At 37.0% G+C, this 19,020-nt stretch overlaps 5 protein-coding genes across 5 annotated transcripts; 3 read left to right on the top strand and 2 right to left on the bottom strand.

The window, feature by feature from the left end:
- Positions 1 to 900: 900 nt before the first annotated feature.
- Positions 901 to 2,997, top strand: LOC111798296 (deSI-like protein At4g17486). The gene is made up of 3 exons (XM_087125653.1): positions 901 to 1,249; positions 1,725 to 2,012; positions 2,539 to 2,997. The coding sequence occupies exons 1-3, from the start codon at positions 1,111 to 1,113 to the stop codon at positions 2,790 to 2,792; spliced, it is 681 nt and encodes a 226-aa protein (XP_086981779.1). The 5' UTR covers positions 901 to 1,110; the 3' UTR covers positions 2,793 to 2,997.
- A 2,420-nt stretch (positions 2,998 to 5,417) lies between these two features.
- On the bottom strand, positions 5,418 to 6,445 carry LOC111798704 (uncharacterized). The gene has a single exon (XM_023682009.2). It carries the CDS (start codon positions 6,414 to 6,416, stop codon positions 5,454 to 5,456), a length of 963 nt encoding a protein of 320 aa, XP_023537777.1. The 5' UTR covers positions 6,417 to 6,445; the 3' UTR covers positions 5,418 to 5,453.
- A 3,239-nt stretch (positions 6,446 to 9,684) lies between these two features.
- LOC111799233 (ethylene-responsive transcription factor ERF003) lies at positions 9,685 to 10,727 on the bottom strand. The gene is made up of 2 exons (XM_023682693.2): positions 10,543 to 10,727; positions 9,685 to 10,466 (listed from the first exon to the last, which is right to left on the bottom strand). The coding sequence occupies exons 1-2, from the start codon at positions 10,623 to 10,625 to the stop codon at positions 10,046 to 10,048; spliced, it is 504 nt and encodes a 167-aa protein (XP_023538461.2). The 5' UTR covers positions 10,626 to 10,727; the 3' UTR covers positions 9,685 to 10,045.
- A 1,151-nt stretch (positions 10,728 to 11,878) lies between these two features.
- LOC111798910 (large ribosomal subunit protein eL39) lies at positions 11,879 to 12,602 on the top strand. The gene is made up of 3 exons (XM_023682260.2): positions 11,879 to 12,023; positions 12,160 to 12,263; positions 12,355 to 12,602. Exons 1-3 carry the CDS (start codon positions 12,021 to 12,023, stop codon positions 12,401 to 12,403), a joined length of 156 nt encoding a protein of 51 aa, XP_023538028.1. The 5' UTR covers positions 11,879 to 12,020; the 3' UTR covers positions 12,404 to 12,602.
- A 2,388-nt stretch (positions 12,603 to 14,990) lies between these two features.
- On the top strand, positions 14,991 to 18,705 carry LOC111798959 (aspartate aminotransferase, chloroplastic). Its single transcript, XM_023682318.2, has 11 exons — positions 14,991 to 15,262; positions 15,404 to 15,478; positions 15,875 to 16,069; positions 16,205 to 16,243; positions 16,332 to 16,421; positions 16,554 to 16,662; positions 16,749 to 16,858; positions 16,983 to 17,126; positions 17,347 to 17,513; positions 17,877 to 18,141; positions 18,357 to 18,705. Exons 1-11 carry the CDS (start codon positions 15,191 to 15,193, stop codon positions 18,486 to 18,488), a joined length of 1,398 nt encoding a protein of 465 aa, XP_023538086.2. The 5' UTR covers positions 14,991 to 15,190; the 3' UTR covers positions 18,489 to 18,705.
- The last annotated feature ends 315 nt before the right edge of the window (positions 18,706 to 19,020 follow it).

Below are 19,020 nucleotides of genomic sequence, written 5' to 3'. Positions count from 1 at the left end.
TTTAGTTTCTATAAAATAAAATAAAAAGAAAAATACAACCTTGTTCATTTTGACTCGTTATGAACCATGAGTTTATAATCAAAGAGTCCCAGATCCACTGCTAACAGATACTGTCCTCTTTGGGCTTTCCTTTTCGGGCTTCCCCTCAAGCTTTAATCCACCCTCCTTTAGGGCCTAGCGTCCTCGTTGGCACTCGTTTCTTTATCCAATCGATGTAGGACCACCGTCCTTACTGGCACATTGCCTCGTGTCTACCTCTATTCGGGGAAGAGCGAGAAGGCCGACACATCATCCGGTGATTGACTCTGATACCATTTGTAACGGCCCAGATCCACCACGAGCAGATATTATTCTCCTTGGGCTTTACTTTTCAGGCTTCTCCTCACAGCTTTGAAACGCATCTGCTAGGGAAAGGTTTTCACATCTTTATAAATGGTGATTTGTTCTCCTCCCCGACCAATATGGGACATCAGAGAATGAGGCCTTTTGGGAAGGCGAAAGCAAAGCCACCATAGCTTATACTCAAATCGGACTGTATCATACCATAAATATAAAATATTTTATTATTAAAAACAATTATGAAGCACTTTTTAATTTTTTAAATTTAAAATAAATATAACAATTATTAAAAAAAAAATTGTTTGGTGGGTCACAAGTTGTAATTCATGATATATAATTTTTAATTACACTTTTCCTTTTGTTTTTTTTAGTATAAATTCACTTTTCCATTAATATAATATAATATATAATATATATATATATATATAGTTTATTTTCCATTAATATAAAATCATTGAAAATATATTATTTAGAAAATAATAATAATAATAATAATAATGATAGTGTTCCCAAACATAAATTACAGGAGCCATTATTAAAGTGGAGAACAGTGAAACTGAAAAAAAAAAAAAAAAAGAAAAGGCACGCGGAGTCAGAAGAATCCTCTGCTCTAAAACTGAAAGCGATTTCCTGTTGCATCTCCATTACGATTCCCAATCGAAACTAATTTTGAATCCCGTTGTTCTATTCTGTTGCTCGTCGTCGCCGCCGTCGCTGTATCTGTGGAGCGTCGTAAGTAGTTTCTTGACGAAGTGGAAGAGGTTGCGGAAAATGTTGTGTAGGATCGTGACAGTGTCGAGCAAGAAAAAGACTGGTGCTGTTCCGGTTTATCTTAATGTTTATGATTTAACGCCGATCAATGGATATGCATATTGGTTCGGCCTTGGTGTCTACCATTCCGGCGTACAAGGTCAGCAATGTTTCTGTCCTTTTTTGCTTTCCGCTTTTTTCTCGCCTTCTGGTCTGTTTGTTTCCTGAGAAAGTGACGCGGAAAGTGGAGGGTTGGATTTTCGTCGTTCCGTTACTATTGAGGACGGAGTTGTTTGAATCTTACGCGTTTTCGGTAAATGATTTACTGATTTCGTAATTGATGAACATTTAGTCTGATATAGGTCTTGAGAATCTGTTTTTGGTACTGATTTTGCTCGCAACTTCGACAATCTATCGGTTTCGTTGCATGATATATCAGAGGAAGTGGAGATGAGTATCTATCTAATTCTCTCCGATTCCTTCATTCTAACAAATTGGTTCGACAAATTGCAAATAGTCGGAAACACTTCATAACTTTTAGAAAGTGGAGCATGTGAATCGATTCTATATTTTTCTTCTATCTGTGCAAGTGGTTTTGGAGATATATGGTGATTTAGGTTGAAATTTGGATGCAGTTCATGGAGTTGAATATGCGTTTGGAGCACACGAGCATTCGACTACAGGAATCTTCGAAGTAGAGCCAAAACAGTGTCCAGGATTCACATACAGAAAATCAATTTTGATAGGGAGAACGAATCTCAGTCCCAGAGAGATTCGATCGTTCATGGAGAAACTGGCGGAAGAGTACTCTGGAAACACTTATCATCTCATCATGAGGAACTGTAACCATTTCTGCAACGATGTTTGTCTCAGATTGACAGGAAAACCAATCCCCAGATGGGTCAATCGTCTCGCCCGACTTGGTAACAAACTTCAGATATTCATGATTTTGATGGTTCTCTGTGAAAAAACAACCATAATTTTATTAAGAAACTTCATACATTCATGATTTTGATGGTTCTCAGTGAAAAATCAACTAGAAATTTATTAAGAAACTTCATATATTCATGATTTTGATGGTTCTCTGTGAAAAATCAACTAGAATTTCATTAAGAAACTACATATATTCATGATTTTGATGGTTCTCTGTGAAAAATCAACTAGAATTTCATTAAGAAACTACATATATTCATGATTTTGATGGTTCTCTGTGAAAAATCAACTAGAATTTCATTAAGAAACTACATATATTCATGATTTTGATGGTTCTCTGTGAAAAATCAACTAGAATTTCATTAAGAAACTACATATATTCATGATTTTGATGGTTCTCTGTGAAAAATCAACTAGAATTTTATTAATAACCTTCATATATTAGCTACCAAGTACAGTAGGATTAGACGAATATCCACAAGAACTGATTGTTTGAACCTGATATCTGTGGGATAGGTTTTCTGTGCAACTGTGTTCTGCCAGTGGGATTGAATGAAATGAAGGTCGGTCAAATGAAATCAGAGAAGAAGAAACTAAGAAGCCAATCGAGTAGATACCCATCTGGTTCAAATTCTGCAGCTGCAACCCCTCCATTGAATTCAAAAGCTTCTAATTCCAGAGTTAGAACAAGTAAACAATCTCACTCTCCTCCACCTTCATCTTCTCTTTTGCTATCTTCAACCTCCTCCACCTTCCTGTTGAAGCTTTAGTGCATGCATGTGTTTGGATTCCCATATCTTCTACCGTTTTCAAAATTTCATGTTCAAAAATAGGTATATATCTTATATGTCTTTGCCGATTGTTTTATTGGTTATGAAAATGTTTGGAATCGATGTAGTTTCATCCCTTTTGGGGTTTTTTACAACGGTTTGCTTCCTAGTCATTATCACCTTATAATGATCTTTTTTTCCTTTCTTTCTTGTGAATAAAGTTGTTCAATTGAATCATTACCGGCTGTAACTTTAGAACGGTTAGAGAGGAGAACAAAATATTCCTTATAAAGTGTGGATACTTCTCTTGGTTGGATGATGAAAGTCCCACATTAGCTAATTTAGGGAATGATCATGGGTTTATAACTAAGGAATACTAACTCCATTGGTATGAGGCCTTTTGGGGAAGCCCAGAGCAAAGCCATGAGAGCTTATGCTCAAAGTGGACAATATCATACCGTTGTGGAGGTCCGTGATTCCTAACATGGTATCAGCCTTTTGGGGAAGCCCAGAGCAAAGCCATGAGAGCTTATGCTCAAAGTGGACAATATCATACCGTTGTGGAGGTCCGTGATTCCTAACATGGTATCAGAGTCATGCCCTAAACTTAGTCTTGCCAATAGATTGGTAAATCCTCAAATATCGAACAAAGAACTCCAAAAGAAAAGGAGCCAAGCCTCCTTGAAGGCCGTAAAAAATGACTAAGACTCCAAAGGACGAGTCGAGCCTCGATTAAGGGAAGGTGCACTTTGTTCGAGGGGAGGTGTGCACTTTGTTCGAGGGGAGGTGTTGGATGATGAAAGTCCCACATCAGCTAATTTAGGGAATGATCATGGGGTTATAAGTGAGGAATACTAACTCCATTGGTATGAGACCTTTTTGGGGGTGCTCAAAGTGGACAATATCATACCGTTATGGAGGTCCGTGATTCCTAACACTCTAAACCTTGAGAGGAAGCACGGAAGGGAAAGCCAAAAAAGGACAATATCGGTTAGTAGTGGACTTCTAGTGTTACAAATGGTATTGGAGCTAGACATCGAGCGGTGTGCCAGTGACCAAAAAAGGACAATATCTGTTAGTAGTGGACTTCTAGTGTTACAAATGGTATTAGAGCTAGATATCAAGCGGTGTGCCCGTGAGGACTCTACTTCTAGTGTTACAAATGATATTAGAGCTAGACCTTAAGTGGTGTGCCAGTAGTGAACATGTATGAAGTGGAGTTTGAGAAAAAAGAAACAAAATAATAATAAGATAATGTCTTGGAGTTGGTTGCAATGGGCCAAAAAGGATAACAATGGAGCGGGCTTGTTGAAGCAATAATTGAGCTCAACTTTTTATATTTCAATGGTCAGTCATAAAAAATTGACGAAATTGAAGGACCCATTTTCAAAATTTTCCTTCCTAAAACACTAATCGTCTCGATATAAGCTTCGAGTTGAGTTGAGATAGACTTGTGTACGTTTGGTTGTCAATATTGTACCAAACATGTTAGCAAAAATCAAAGAAAATGGGCCATCCATACCCCATCTCAATTGATATCGAGCTTGGTACGTTGCTTGCTAGTGCTCGAGATCCTACCTCTAACAAATCTAGTCATGAAATTTCGTTTTAAGAAAAAATATATATATATATATAATTGTGAATCGTGAGTAAATGATTCAAATCTTGTTCTTTAGATACTATATGTACCCTACGAGTGAATTTGATATCACCGCCGAAATAGACTAAATTAATAAAAATATCCTTAAACTTTCAAAAGTTTTAATAATACTTTATATTTTTAGGTTCGCTTTGAATGGAAATAGTTAATATTTTGTTTCAAAAATACCTTTGGAAGTGTTTCAAAAATACCACTTGTCACAATCGCACTCATATGACAGCGGACTTGCGATTGTGCGGCACTCATTTTTCAACGACAAGTGAGCTAAGCCAATTCGTTCTTGTATCGTCTACGGCCAAACGACGTATGCTCGAGCTTCTGGCCTCGGTTTAAAAAGAAAGTTTTAGAAAATGAGGGCATATAGAGATTCATTATACATACAAGAAAGAGAGTAAAACAAACTATATAATTTAATTTCCAGTTTTTTTAATTTAATTAAGTGTTTCAAGTTTAAGAAAATAGACTTGGTCAAACAGTCAAACCTCATCGCTGCCACGTGAACTAACAGCTCCTCTCCATTGGTAACACAAAAAAAAAAAAAAAAAAACGAAATAATTCCTTCCATCAAATCACAGTCAACCACGTGGTCAACACATTGACGGTCTAGATCCGCCACTGCCACATCACGAGAATCCAATCAAATAAAACCATTCCAATGCTTCCACGTGTCTCTAACACCTCATAGAGACAGAATCCCAATACTTTCAATCTTCCATTATTTCCCTTAATTTTATTCTTATTTTTAATAATAAAAATAAAATAAAATAAAAAGAATCTGACAATTTCATATGAAGAACAATTTCGAATATAAAATAAAAAAATTAAAAAAAAAATCTGGATATTTGTATAGTACAATAATTCATATTCCCCAAGAACAAAAAAAAAAAAAAGAAAGAAAAAAAAAGAAAAAAAAAAAGAATGTGCGATTTTGTTAGATCTATGCGTCGAATGAATGAAATATAATGTTTGAAATAAATTTGATATTACCAATTTGATGTTCTTCACTTTTTCCAAGCGTAAATCAGCAGAGAAAACGCAGAAGGGCCGCCGCTGAGCTCCGATTCCTCCACGGTGGTCCAGTCAAGAACAGAGGAGCTTCCGGCGGAGGAACCCACCGACGACATCGACAGCGACGACGACGACGAGCTCATTCTCGTCGACCAGAGCTCTGTTTCACTCTTCTTAAACGACGCCGTATCCAACCTCTGTTCTTCCTGTTCATCATCTTCTCCGTCGAATCTGAACATGAAAATCGCGTGGGACTGATCCTTCTCATCGCCGAACACCCAATTATAAACATCCCACGAGATCTGCACCGGAACGCCGTCGACGTCGATTTTTTCATTCCCACGAAACTTCCATTTCAGGTGCTTGATTTCCAGAACCTTAACATCGTCGACGCCGAAACAGAGGCGCGTGTCGTCGTTGTAGCCGCAATCGATCTGAATATTACGGATTTTACCGCCGATTTTCGCTTTGGTCGAGTAAATTTTATGGGCAATAACTTGTTCTCGTTTCAGCACAAGCGATTGGGGCTTTTTGATTTTCAAAGCTTTGGTTCTTCCGTACGCCTCCTTCACCAAATCGCCGACGAGAAGGGTCATTTGGTTGTCGACGACGAGGGCAAGGAAGAATCCGGATCTCGGCTCTGGACCCGACCCGAAACGAGCCCGGGAGAAATCCCAGAAGATTTTGAGAGATGGGTCGCCGGAGAGGTGTTTGGAGCCGGATTTCTTCCAGAAGGAGAAGGGATTGAGACGGAGGAGGAAGGAATGTTGGCGGTCGGAGGTTAGGTGGAGGGTGCGGGCGAGGTGGGAGCGGGACCAGGTGAGAGAGAAGGCGGCGGTGGGGGTTTGGTAGAGGGCGGTGGTGAGGTTGGACTGGGCGGACATTGGCGGAGGTAGCGGCGGCGGGGAAGGAGGGGAGGGGCGGAAACAGGCGGCGTAAGGGGAGGAAGGAGACATTGGGGGAATTGAGCGGAAAGGACTAAAGAAGAAAGGGATTTATATTTGGGGATTTATTTTCGTCTAAATATTATATTATTTTTAAAATAAAAAAATATAAAAAGAAATTAGGGAATACGGCTTTGACGGTGCAAAAAATGGGACCCGGGTCGGGGCACCGTCCGGCCGAAAATTAATTGAAAGTCAAACGGAGAAATATTAAAATTTAGAATTCAGACGGGAAATTATAAGGAAACCGTGTTGGAAGAAAAAGTGGACCGGTCTTTGCGCTTCACGGCCGACGTCGAGTTATTGGTTTGGTTTGGTTTGGTTTGGTTTTTTTTTTTGGCGCCGCCGCCGTCTTTTGTAATTTCGACGTATATAATTTTATGAAAATTAAAATTTATACTAAATTTGGTATTGGGTTGACTAACGCCAAGTCAACTGAGTCTTTAATTTAAGTAAAAAAAAAAAGGGAAAGTGAAAATTAAGGGTAAATTCTGAGTAGGAAATTTCGAGGAAAAAGAGGTTTGATTAAAAGCTGTCTGTGTTTGGGTTTGGATATCTAACACTTCAAACATCTTTGATTTTGTGTGTCTTCTTGTATTCCATCCCATATCTTACAACCAATTTTGTCCTCCACCTCATTTTCCAGGTCCAGCATCGATTGGACGGGAGAACGAAGCACCATTAATAAGGATGTGCAAACCTTTTTTCAAATCCACCGCTAGTAGATATTGTCATCTTTGGGCTTTGCCCGTCCAGATCCACCACTAGTAGATATTGTCCTCTTTGGGCTTCCTCTCAAAGCTTTAAAAGGCGTCTGCTAGGGGAAGGTTGCATCAAAGCCTGTCCAGATCCACCACTAGTAGATATTGTCCTCTTTGGGCTTCCTCTCAAAGCTTTAAAAGGTGTCTGCTAGGGGAAGGTTGCGTCCTCACTGGCACTCTTTCCTTCCTCCCTTTGGGGCCAGTGTCTTTACTGGCACCACGCCTCATGCCTACCCCCTTCATTGAACAGCGAGAAAGCCCCAAATCCACCCCCCCCCCTTTGGGGCCAGCGTCCTTACTGGCACCGCGCCTCGTGCCTACCCCCTTCAGGGAACAGCGAGAAGGCTGACACATCGTCTAGTGTCTGGCTCTGATACCATTTGTAACGGCCCAGATCTATCGCTAGCAGATATTGTTCTCTTTGGGCTTTCCCTTTCGAGCTTTAAAACACGTCTGCTAGGGGAAGGTTTTCACATCCTCATAAACAAATGGTAGTTTGTTCCCCTCCCCAACCAATGTGGGACATCACATAAACAAATTGTGCTTGAAGGAGTGAAGCTCCATTTATTATCAAATGGTTACAAATTTGTGATAAATGATTAAAATCTAGATTTATGGTCTTTCCTTAATATTTTTAAAATTTTAAGAATTTTTATTTACTTTTAATTATAGTTATAAATTAGGATGGTTACCGCTTTTGAAATGTCTCGAAAAGGGTTTTGTTTTCATATTCTATAAAGTCATGTATGTTATTTTTCTAAAATTGACTCAGAAAAATACACTTAAAGAACATTTGTATTTTCTTTTAGTCAAAATTTGTAATTCTACGTAGTTTAGAATCATTCAAGTTTGACATAATCAAATTTGTTTGTAAAGTGATTCGAATCTCAAACACATGTTCTTGCTTTGAACTATGCATGTTCGAGTTCATATGATCTCAGTTCTGTATTTTGTAAAGAATAAGTCGTCAAAATAAGCATAATTTAACAGCAACTGACGTTTACTATCGATTAATAGGTCAGAAAAAGGTGATGGGGCCGTTTTATCGACCAAATGGTGCATACGAGCTGTATAGAAGTGAAACTTAAGGACAGGGTTTGGTTGCCCCCACACCCCCCATGTGCTTTGATTCCTTACACTTGGAGGACAAGTTTATAAAACCCTATTACTTTTAATTTTTTTTATTTTTTTTATTTTTCAACATTTACGTCATAATTAAATAACTTTTTATTTACTTTATTATTATTATTATTATTATTATTATTATTTTGTTAGTGCCAGTTGGGTACCTAACTACCAACCCTTTTCACATCCTTGGCCTAACCCTTTATCATCCTTTTAATTTATACAAGAAATTAATTAATTAATCCAAAATAAAAATTAAATATTGGGCTGAGGTAAGCAGGCCTTTAAACAATTGGGCCGGCCCATGAATTTGAAACGGCCCAAGTTATTGGCCCATCAATTACAAATTCATGAATGGAAGTGGTAGGATTTAGGTATAGGTAGATATTTAAATTAAATTAATTATTAAAAAAACAATTTAAAATTTCTTCTTTCTAAGAAAAATCAAGTTGAGAGTATGTCGAGAATACGAGGCCAGCCCATTCAAGACGAGTCAATGTGATGACCCAACACTTTCATTAAGAACTGGCTAACCAAGCCCGATGTGACCTAGGGGTGTACATGGTCCGGGTTGGGTCAGATTGGGAGATTTTTTTAACCCAATCCAAAAGTTCGGGTTAGTTGGATTGGTAACCTAACTCAACCCGAAACTTTTCACAACCCAACCCTCTAATTTCGGGTTGGGTCGTCAATTTATTTTTTTTAAGTTTTATTTATTCACAATTTATAATTATTCGGATCCAATCTTAGAATATGAAGAGAAATTGACCTTAATACACGGCGGCAAACCCATTAATACACATTTTATTTATTTTTATTTGATTCGAGTCAAATCGAAGGTTTTGCTCACGAACCCGAAACCGCACCGATTCAATTCAGGTTCAGAAAAATGAACCCAACCCTACCCGAAATGCTTATCCAACCCAACCCAACCCTTATAGTTTGGGTTGGGTTGGTCTAGGTTGCCAGGTTGTTAGGTTGAATGTACACCCCTAATGTGACCTAGACCCACGTTCGAGATTGGTAAGACCAATCCATATGACCTAGACCGATCTCAACTCACATTGCACATACTCTCTCGAAGAACTGTAGTATGCTATTTATAAATTGTTAATATCGTGCAAATTCGAAAAGCAACGGTAAAAATAAATGAGTGGATATGATTGTTATATTGGAGTGCATGAGATTCATGATTGTGTGTGGCATCATTATGTTTGACTCACTTTCTTCCTTTTATTCCTTATTAAGAACCATACACTTAAGACACTCAAACCCTCGGATTTTTCCCTCTGCCTCGAGTTGTCTGATAAGTCGGGTATTCTCAGTCTACCGAGTAAAATCGAGGATTTTTTTTTGTCACGACTAGCTAAACTAAACGACCATCAAATATACGTAAAGACCCATCTCAAACAAAACAGCAAATTCTCGTTTAAACAAAGCAACAAAATCTCAAACAGCATATTCTTCCGTCCCTTTCCTACCCAATTTTCGCCTCACCTACATATATATACATATGACATTGTAATGGCCCAAGCCCACCACTAGCTGTCCTATTTGGGCTTAGTCTTTCGGGTTTTCCCTCAAAGTTTTAAAACGAGTTTAGTAGTGAGAGATTTCCACACCGTTACAAAGGGTGTTTCGTTTTCCTCCCAACCGACATGGGATATCACAGACAGAAACCCCACACCCTTACAAAGAGTGTTTCGTTCTCCAAAGTTGGATCAAAATGGGTTTTTATAAAATTTTAATAAAATATCAAAACGCCTGAGACGGCGGCGGCGGCATCACGGAACAGAGCTCAATAGACCCATAATGAATCAATTCCTCAATCATTTGTTCAATATCATCCTCTTCCAGAGCCTCAAACGGCTGATGGGCGACCATCTCCGTCTGACCCCTTTTCACCGCCGCCGCCGCCGCCACCCTTTCGTTCTCCGTCGTCACTGGCATGGCGGGTTTCTGCGGCGATGGGTTCGTCAAATGCAGAGACGCCATGTAACACCGGTGAAGCTTGGCGGTCAAATTTGCAGAGAAGAGTTCAAAAGAATTGGAATCGTTTGCGTTGAAGGGGAAATTGGTTCTGGCTCTAGGGCCGCACATGAGCCGGGCGGCTCCGTCGTAGGCTCTGGCTGCATCTTCGGCCGTTTCGAAAGTGCCCAGCCAAATTCTGGTCTTCCTGCGAAGAACAGAGCAGCAGAGCAGAGCACATAAGAAATTGAAAACAAAACTGAAATTATTAGCTTGTGACTTACAATAAAGGGTGTCGAATTTCGGAAACCCAAGACCCCCAATGCCGTCGACGAACGCCTCGATACCGCTGTTGAGGCCTCGCCATTGATACCGTTCTTGAGCTGTGCGAGCTCCCCAAGTGCGAGCAGGGAGTGTGGGGGAGAAGGGCTAAGGAGGGGTGGTTTAAGTACTTTGACAACCTCAATATCATGACTAGATATCTAACCATGGATCGAGACGAATGAAATTCCAAGAAATTGATTTCGATATGAAGTCGAATTATAATAGTTCAAGCCGACAGCTAGCAAATATTGTCTTATTTGGATTTCTGACTTTCTCGGGCCATTAGCTGATATTGTCCTTATCGACTTTTTCTTTTAGGCTTGTTGATAAGCGTCCGTAATGCTGAATTTTGTGAAGCTAGAATCCATTATGGGATGGATGCAAAATTTCGATGATTGCACCCACGAGCTAGTTAAAATAATAAATAACTCTTAGATTCAACGAGCTAGAATCCATTATGGTTGGATTCATATCACTTATCCTCTGGATTTTTAAAACAACTCATGTTAAGGGAAAATTTTCTAAACTCTTATAAAAAAATGTTTATTTCTTCTCCTCAACTGACTGGATCTCACCGGAATTATCCAATAGAAAAGAGTTTTATGCATTTTTACCTGAAAAAAAAAAAAAAAAAATATATATATATATATATATATATATATATATATATATATATATATATATATTCTCCCTTTATTTTAATTTTACTAAAGCTACTTTTAAAATAATAGCGTAAATTAGTATGTAATAAATTTTAATTAACGTTAAATTGTTATGGTTTAATTATAATGTCGGAAGTAATAAATTATTTTAATTAATTTGATATTGATATTAATAATTTTCGGGAATTAAAAAAGTACAAAAGAATGACAAATTTGAGAAGTTTATATATATATTTAAAATGTGTATTAGTGCCACGTGGCGGCATCCGGATTATGGGCCCGGCTATCTAACTACCAAACATGGGCCCAATTTCGTACCTGCTCCAATCCGGTTGTCCATCATTGCGATCCGTGACCGTGACGCCCATGGCTGGTTGTTATCCATCAATCCCGTTGATTATGGGTATTTGACTGACGCCACATATACTGACGTGTCTCTTTCTCATTTGTCCGTCACGATCCTTCCAACCATAAAACCTATTTATTTAACCACTCTTTCACGGTCTGTTCCTAACTTTATTTAAAAAAAAAAAAAAAAAAAACTTTAAAATTTTAAATTGGGCCTTTTGGGTATATGAGCCCAATGAATATGTTTTATGGATCGGCCCATTATATTGTCCGGGTTGGACCGAGACTTCTCGTTAATTTCCCGGGCAGCATGGTTTTGGCGGTTCATATAAAAGGCGCATCTCCTCTTTCACCCTCTCTCTGAAATTAGGGTTTTTGCTCGTTGTTCACTGTCCGAAGCCCTCGCAGCCGGTTCCCGAATCTCGAAGATGGTAACTATTTCTTCATTGAAATGATTTCGTTTCTGCATTTTATCTCTCGATTTATTTTGCATTGTACTTTCAATTGATTTTTGTTTTGTGAGGTTTTGTGAGGTTTTGTGATGTAAGTTTTCTTAATCATGCGCAGCCGTCTCACAAGACCTTCAGAATCAAGAAGAAGTTGGCGAAGAAGATGAGGCAGAACAGGCCTATTCCTCACTGGATCCGCCTTAGGACGGACAATACCATCAGGTGTTTACTCTTCCTTTCTGGTTTCTTCCATGTTATCATTTCAGTACTTCTCGATTTTAAATCTAACGCTGCATTTTGGCTTCTTGTTTAGGTACAATGCGAAGCGAAGGCACTGGCGACGTACTAAGCTCGGATTTTGAGGTGTTTTGTTTGTGATTTGCTCTTCAATCCTTCGCAATTGTTTTGAAACCTATTTAAGCATTAGATGCGGACAAGACAAAGAATATAGAGCTACATGTTTGAATTTTTGTCACTCAATTAAGAACTTGTCGAAGAGAAACACCTGTAGCTCTATTTAGCCTTCTATTTTAAATATATATCTGGAGTAGTTTCAGTTCATATGTTAATCTCGTGTTCGTTTCGTTTATTACTATCCTATTTCAGTTTAGTTCCTTTTCTTCTAACATCGGTGGGAGTTTCATTTTTGTCTTGATCGTTCAAGTATTCATATGAAGGAGTTTGGTATCCACACCAGGCTTTCCATTTACCTACTGTTTCTTGATTCATATATTAATTGGCTTGCTGTTTTATTTTACATATTTGAACAAATCCATCATCTACGTCATTGATGACATTTTTGTTCGAAGTATGGTTTTAGTTTCTAAATCTTTTTCTATATTCTATGCTGGTTAAACTTTTGGGTCTTTGGTTTTGATTGATTGTCTGAACTAACTACATTTCATGTTTTGTTTCTACAATAATACTGATAATTTAAAGTTTGTTGATAACCATGCAAGTCTTGGTTGATGATCATTTTATGTTTGGCTTTTGAAATTTGGCTAAGAATTCAAGAATCACATTTAAAGTTTATTTGGGAGAACATTCAATTTGACAATTGTTTGCCTATGATGTTCGTGACTTTCATAGGGAATTGTTTGCAAATTCATATTTGTTTCAAGCAAGTCTGTACTGATGAACTCATGGGGAGTTCCCCATGGTCTGTCAAACATCCCTATCAAGATGATCGTATCTTGAGGCATAGTACCCTTCGCTAGTTAAGAATGACATGATAAAAGTCCTACATCGACTAATTTAGGGGATGATCATGAGTTTATAAACAAATAATACTCTCTCTATTGGTATGAGACCTTTTGGGGAAGCCCAAATCAAAGCCACAGAGAGTTTATGCTCAAAGTGGACAATATCATACCATTGTAGAGAGTAGTAAGGTAATAAAAAATGACTAAGACTCCAAAGGTGTTGTGTCTCGATTAAGGGGAGGCGTCCTTTGTTTAAGGGGAGGTGTTGGATGATGAAAGTCCGCTAGTTTAAGGAATGATGATGGGTTTATAAACAAAGAATACTCTCTTCTCTTCATTGGTATGAGGTTTTTTGAGTAAGTCCAAAGCAAAGCCTTGAGAGTTTATACTCAAAGTGGATAATATCACACTAATGTGGAGAGTTGTGTTTGTCTAACCAACAGAATTTATCACAGGTTGTAAACTAATAAAAATATAAAACTGGTCTATTTGCAAAAACAATTTAATTATTAGTTTAAACAATTAAATATTTTACTTACAATAATATACATAAAATTAATATTTAAATCTTAATTGCATATAGTCGTTCATATTTTTATTCTTGGTTGTGGCAGAGAAGTTCGATTTCTCTTTTCTATTATTTAATATTAAAGTGTCGTTAAGATTATTCGAGTGCAAAGTGATGCAATTTTTTGTTGAAGGCGTTTGGTAATTTCTGTACATTACAAGGGTAGGAGGGGAATTTCATCAACTATCTTAACTATATATATATATGTTAAATTTATTAGTAGGGTTTATATTGGTAATTCCAATTTTGGAATTTTAATAATATTTTTATTTGTTATGATATGTTAGGGGCCGTCTCATTAAAATTATGCTTTAACCTCAAAATATGATATTCTTTTCTATATATATATATATATGCTAATTACCTCTCTAGGCTATTATTTATAAATATTAAGATTAAATTTCTTCCTAAAAAAAATGAATTCATTATTTTTGTGGGTATTGTTCCAAGTCTACCCTTCGTGGCAATTCAAGATTAATAAATATAAGTTTCAAGACAAGTTGTAAGTACGTTATCAATTTGGACTTTTTGTATTTGACTTTTATTTGCAATTAAAAAATGCTCCTTTTTTACTTTAATATCTGACCTTTAATTCATGTCAATTTAAAAATATTATATTCTTGCATATTTATATTATAGTAATATTCATTTTTTATTTGAAAAAAATGTTAGAAATAAATATTTATGTATATTTATTTTATATATATAATGAAATTATGTGAAATTATATGATGTATATAATTTATATGCATATTTATCTTATTTATTAGAAGTCTATAAGTATACTAAATATGTCATCTAAATATATAATAATATCGTGAATTTTAATAGTATAAACTATTTAATTTAGACAAAAAAAAAAAAAAAAATCAATAATTTTGAACATTAAGAAATATATTAAAATATAAGACAAAAATTTGGGCTTATGTCATTCTAGACAGTGAAGCTTAAATATTAAAATATTAAAGTTTTAATTTAAAAAATGCAGCTAAATGATTGAATTGGATTTAATTTCACATAAAAAAGAAATTACGATTTATAAACGAGTTGAGAAGTAGCGTACACGTGGCATCATTTTAAGACACGAATCCAATCCATAAACTCAATTGCCTATTTTATCCTTCTTAAGCTACCATAATTACCATTTCAGCCCCTGGGAACAGATCCAACCAACGCCCGGCGTTTGCAGCCAAGTCCCTCACAATTGCCCCTCGAACCCATCGCCTTCTCTCCTCATTCATTCGCTCCATCTTGCTCTCCTTGTGAACTCCATTGTCGCTGATCCAATTTCCTTCAAGCTCTGTATTCAATTCATTGATTTGCTGTTGTATCAATTCGTTTCTGTTTGCTTCATTGCTGAGATTCTTGCGTGGATTTAGATGGCGTCCTCTTTCCTTCCTCTCGCTTACGCCTCGCCTTCAGCTTCACTTTCCTCGCTTGAGAACATGAAGGTTTTCTCTATCCTTCGTTAGCTATTGCTTTCGTTCTTACGATATTGTCTTCTGGTTTTCATCTCTTTTTTCTTTTGATTACTGGAATGGATGTAGTAGTTTATTGCTAATGATGACTAATTGTGCGTTCTGCTCCTTTAGCTGGCGAAGTTGAACCTTGGAAGTAACTGTCTAAGTATCGATCGAGAGAAAAACAATCCGTTCGCGAAGGCGAAGGTATGCTTTGTCATTTTTCTCGCTCTTTCTGTATCGGAATTGATTAGTTAACTTCTCTTCAATCAGTTGCTGATCGGGGTAGTTGTTTGTTCATTCTCAATATTTTTCTTATTTATTTTAAAGAATTGTTTGTTTGGTTGGTTGTTGATCTTGAAATGTTATTCGCTCATTAGATCGAGTGTTTATATGTGTCTTTTTTGCATGCTGGCTTACTCTTGAAGGATGTCTGTGCAACCGCTATCATGATTCATGCACATTTTCTAAATTTTATTGCTTATCTAGTTGGAGTTACTGAAGTGTAGTTTTCAGCGAAAGAATTTAGAAAATGATAGTGTAGAGTGCAGGGGAGCGAAAGGCGGATTGATGCATGTTTTTTTTTTTTTTTTTTTTTTTCAGTCCTTGAGCAAGATATCAATGGTTGCTTCGGTTAATGCTTCTCGTTTTGAGGGGATAACGATGGCTCCTCCTGATCCAATTCTTGGAGTTTCTGAGGCTTTCAAAGCAGATACGCATGGAAACAAACTCAACTTGGGAGTTGGTGCATACCGCACAGAAGAGCTACATCCTTATGTGCTTGATGTTGTGAAAAAGGTCAAAATCTGCCTTTTCCGACTCTGCAATTGGGTTTTATTAATGAAATCTTTGTATTTTTATTCAATCATTATTTTCAATGGAGGTTGGCCTTAAACCTTTATTATATTGAACTTTGCTTCTTTGATTAAACAGGTAGAGAAACTAATGCTTGAGAGAGGAGATAACAAAGAGGTATGTTGATGGTACTGCATATGAATGTATTATTTGGAATTATTATCAGCTTCAAGGATTCTGTATATAACTTATTTCCTATGTGTAGTATCTCCCAATTGAAGGTCTGGCTGCATTCAATAAGGCCACTGCAGAATTGTTATTTGGAGCTGATAACGCAGTCATCAAGCAGCAGCGTGTATGTGAAACTTTAGCTTCAAAGTCCATTTTCTTTCTATATCAATGGATTATTGCTTAAAAGAAAGAATCAGTGAGGTAGTAATGCTGTAAGTGTGATCCCATTTTGTTTTATTTATACCATATTTGCTAGGTTGCAACTATTCAAGGTCTGTCAGGGACTGGTTCTCTTAGAATTGCTGCAGCTTTTATTGAAAGATACTTTCCTGGTGCAAAAGTCCTGATATCTTCTCCAACTTGGGGTTTGTATTGATATGTTTACTTCACTTCTTATTTGGTTTGTTTCTTGGCAAACTAAATTTTCATGGCCAGGAAATTTTCGCTGCAGGGAATCATAAAAATATTTTCAATGATGCGAGAGTTCCATGGTCTGAGTACCGATATTATGATCCTAAAACAGTTGGTTTGGATTTTGACGGGATGATATCTGATATTAAGGTTATTGCCTGACCGTATTATTTTCTCCTTGTGATATTAGTCTTGAGGCTAGTTCTGTTTATTGCTCTCTTCTTTTTTACGATTTTCTTCCTCAGTACATTGTCTTTCCACATACATCTTCCAGGCGGCACCTGAAGGATCCTTTGTGTTGCTTCATGGTTGTGCTCACAACCCAACTGGCATTGATCCAACACCTGAGCAGTGGGAAAAAATTGCTGATGTCATTCAGGAAAAGAACCACATTCCATTTTTCGATGTTGCATATCAGGTAGTGTATTGACTCTTTGAACAGAAAACATCTACCATAACATTTTGTTTCAACTTGGAGTTAGGTGCCCCTATATGCAGTTATGTCTGCGCTTGCTCATTTTTGTTTGCGCCCCTTCTTAAATTTTGAGTGGTGATACATACCTGAAAATTTTAGAGCTCCATAATTGCAGTACTTCAAAAAGGATACCCTAAATAATATTTTTCCTCTCGAGTTCTAGGGATTTGCTAGTGGAAGCCTTGATGCCGATGCAGCATCTGTTAGGCTGTTTGCTGCTCGTGGTTTGGAGCTTCTGGTTGCTCAATCATATAGTAAAAATCTTGGTCTTTACGCTGAAAGGATTGGGGCTATCAACGTGATCTGCTCATCATCAGATGCAGCAACAAGGTTCAGTGAGCAAAATTTTATGCATTGTCCTTTCCATGATTTCTTACGTCTGTTATCATTCCTTGTTGTCTTGAAATGCATAAGAACCTAAATAAAAGATGTTTGTAAGACCCTGGCTTATATTTAATATTCGTATTATTACAAAAAAATACATTGAAATAGGCACTTCAATGTTCTCCTGCTGGTTCAGAAAAGATATTGGATATGAGATGCATCGCTTGCATAATTTTTATAGTTAAATGAAACTATATTTTATTAATTCACTTTGGTTAATCATCTATAATTTTCATGATGATTAATGTAGGAAGTTGTCCATTCTGTTTTATTGCTATAAATTTTTAATGGATACTTTCATATTTTTAGAGTAAAGAGCCAGCTAAAGAGGCTTGCTCGACCGATGTACTCAAATCCTCCAGTTCATGGGGCTAGAATCGTTGCGAATATCGTTGGAGATCCAGCACTATTTAACGAGTGGAAAGCAGAAATGGAAATGATGGCTGGAAGGATAAAGAATGTTAGACAGAAGCTCTATGATAGTCTCAGCGCAAAAGATAAAAGTGGGAAAGATTGGTCCTTTATACTCAAGCAGATTGGCATGTTCTCATTCACAGGCTTAAGCAAAGTTCAGGTGATTATTGTCTTATAGACTAATGAATTTTCTCACTGTTCACACAACATACGATACTTTCCAATTTAACATCATATGCTTTTTAACATATCCTTTTGAAACTGACTGTCCTAGCGTATTGTTCTATCTGATTTCTTTTTCAAGTTTTGGCAACAATGCAATTTGTGCTTTGGGTTTTCATAACATGTTGATTTGCATTCTTTATGTTCAAGCAGAGTGATCATATGACAGACAAGTGGCATGTATACATGACGAAGGATGGACGGATTTCGTTGGCTGGACTATCATTAGCTAAATGTGAATACCTCGCAGACGCCATCATCGATTCGTTCCACAACGTGCGGTAAATTGGATATCAAATAGGATATACAATTAAAAAAAATAGTATTCTCAAAGTTTTGCTTTCCAGTCTTATATTCTCGAGTGATCGAATATGACTTCTTATCGGAATCTAAGTCTAGCTGAGACATTGATCTAAATTTTGTAATAAGGTGGCTCAGTGATAGTTGGAACTCTTCGTTTGTGATCAAGTTTGAAGCTTAATATTTCATAGTACTTCAACTATCGGTAAATTTGCTATTTGCATATTTGAATTTTTTGGTGGCTGATCATTAACTTTAGACCATAATGCACTTAGGCTGGTTACTAAATATCTCTTGTAATAGTCAAAGCGTACCGCTAGTAGATATTGTCTTCTTTGAGCTTTTCCTTTTGGGCTTTCCTTCAAGGATTTTGAACTACGTCGGCTTGAGAAAGGTTTCCACACTCTTATAAATGGTGTTTTGTTCTCCTTCCCAACTTATAACTGGCTTTCTAGAGTTCTTTAACTTCCATATATTTGATCTGTCTCATGGAACATGGTTAGATTAAATGGTGTTT

This window comes from Cucurbita pepo, chromosome 7, assembly GCF_057944985.1.
Source record: "Cucurbita pepo subsp. pepo isolate OVF chromosome 7, ASM5794498v1, whole genome shotgun sequence".
In the NCBI taxonomy this organism is placed as follows: Eukaryota; Viridiplantae; Streptophyta; class Magnoliopsida; order Cucurbitales; family Cucurbitaceae; genus Cucurbita; species Cucurbita pepo.
Note: the sequence above shows the minus strand (reverse complement) of the source record. Positions and strands in the feature narration are given on the sequence as shown.

Excerpts from the sequence above, each read along its gene's own strand:
- LOC111798959 (XM_023682318.2), top strand. The coding sequence starts at position 15,191 with ATGGCGTCCTCTTTCCTTCCTCTCGCTTACGCCTCGCCTTCAGCTTCA. Across the intron at positions 16,070-16,204 it reads TGCTTGATGTTGTGAAAAAG|GTAGAGAAACTAATGCTTGA; the intron begins GTCAAAATCTGC and ends TTGATTAAACAG. Across the intron at positions 17,127-17,346 it reads TTTTCGATGTTGCATATCAG|GGATTTGCTAGTGGAAGCCT; the intron begins GTAGTGTATTGA and ends CTCGAGTTCTAG.
- LOC111798704 (XM_023682009.2), bottom strand. The coding sequence starts at position 6,416 with ATGTCTCCTTCCTCCCCTTACGCCGCCTGTTTCCGCCCCTCCCCTCCT.
- LOC111798910 (XM_023682260.2), top strand. Across the intron at positions 12,264-12,354 it reads AGGACGGACAATACCATCAG|GTACAATGCGAAGCGAAGGC; the intron begins GTGTTTACTCTT and ends CTTCTTGTTTAG.
- LOC111799233 (XM_023682693.2), bottom strand. The coding sequence starts at position 10,625 with ATGGCGAGGCCTCAACAGCGGTATCGAGGCGTTCGTCGACGGCATTGG. Across the intron at positions 10,467-10,542 it reads GAAATTCGACACCCTTTATT|GAAGACCAGAATTTGGCTGG; the intron begins GTAAGTCACAAG and ends TGTTCTTCGCAG.
- LOC111798296 (XM_087125653.1), top strand. The coding sequence starts at position 1,111 with ATGTTGTGTAGGATCGTGACAGTGTCGAGCAAGAAAAAGACTGGTGCT. Across the intron at positions 1,250-1,724 it reads CTACCATTCCGGCGTACAAG|TTCATGGAGTTGAATATGCG; the intron begins GTCAGCAATGTT and ends ATTTGGATGCAG. Across the intron at positions 2,013-2,538 it reads CAATCGTCTCGCCCGACTTG|GTTTTCTGTGCAACTGTGTT; the intron begins GTAACAAACTTC and ends TCTGTGGGATAG.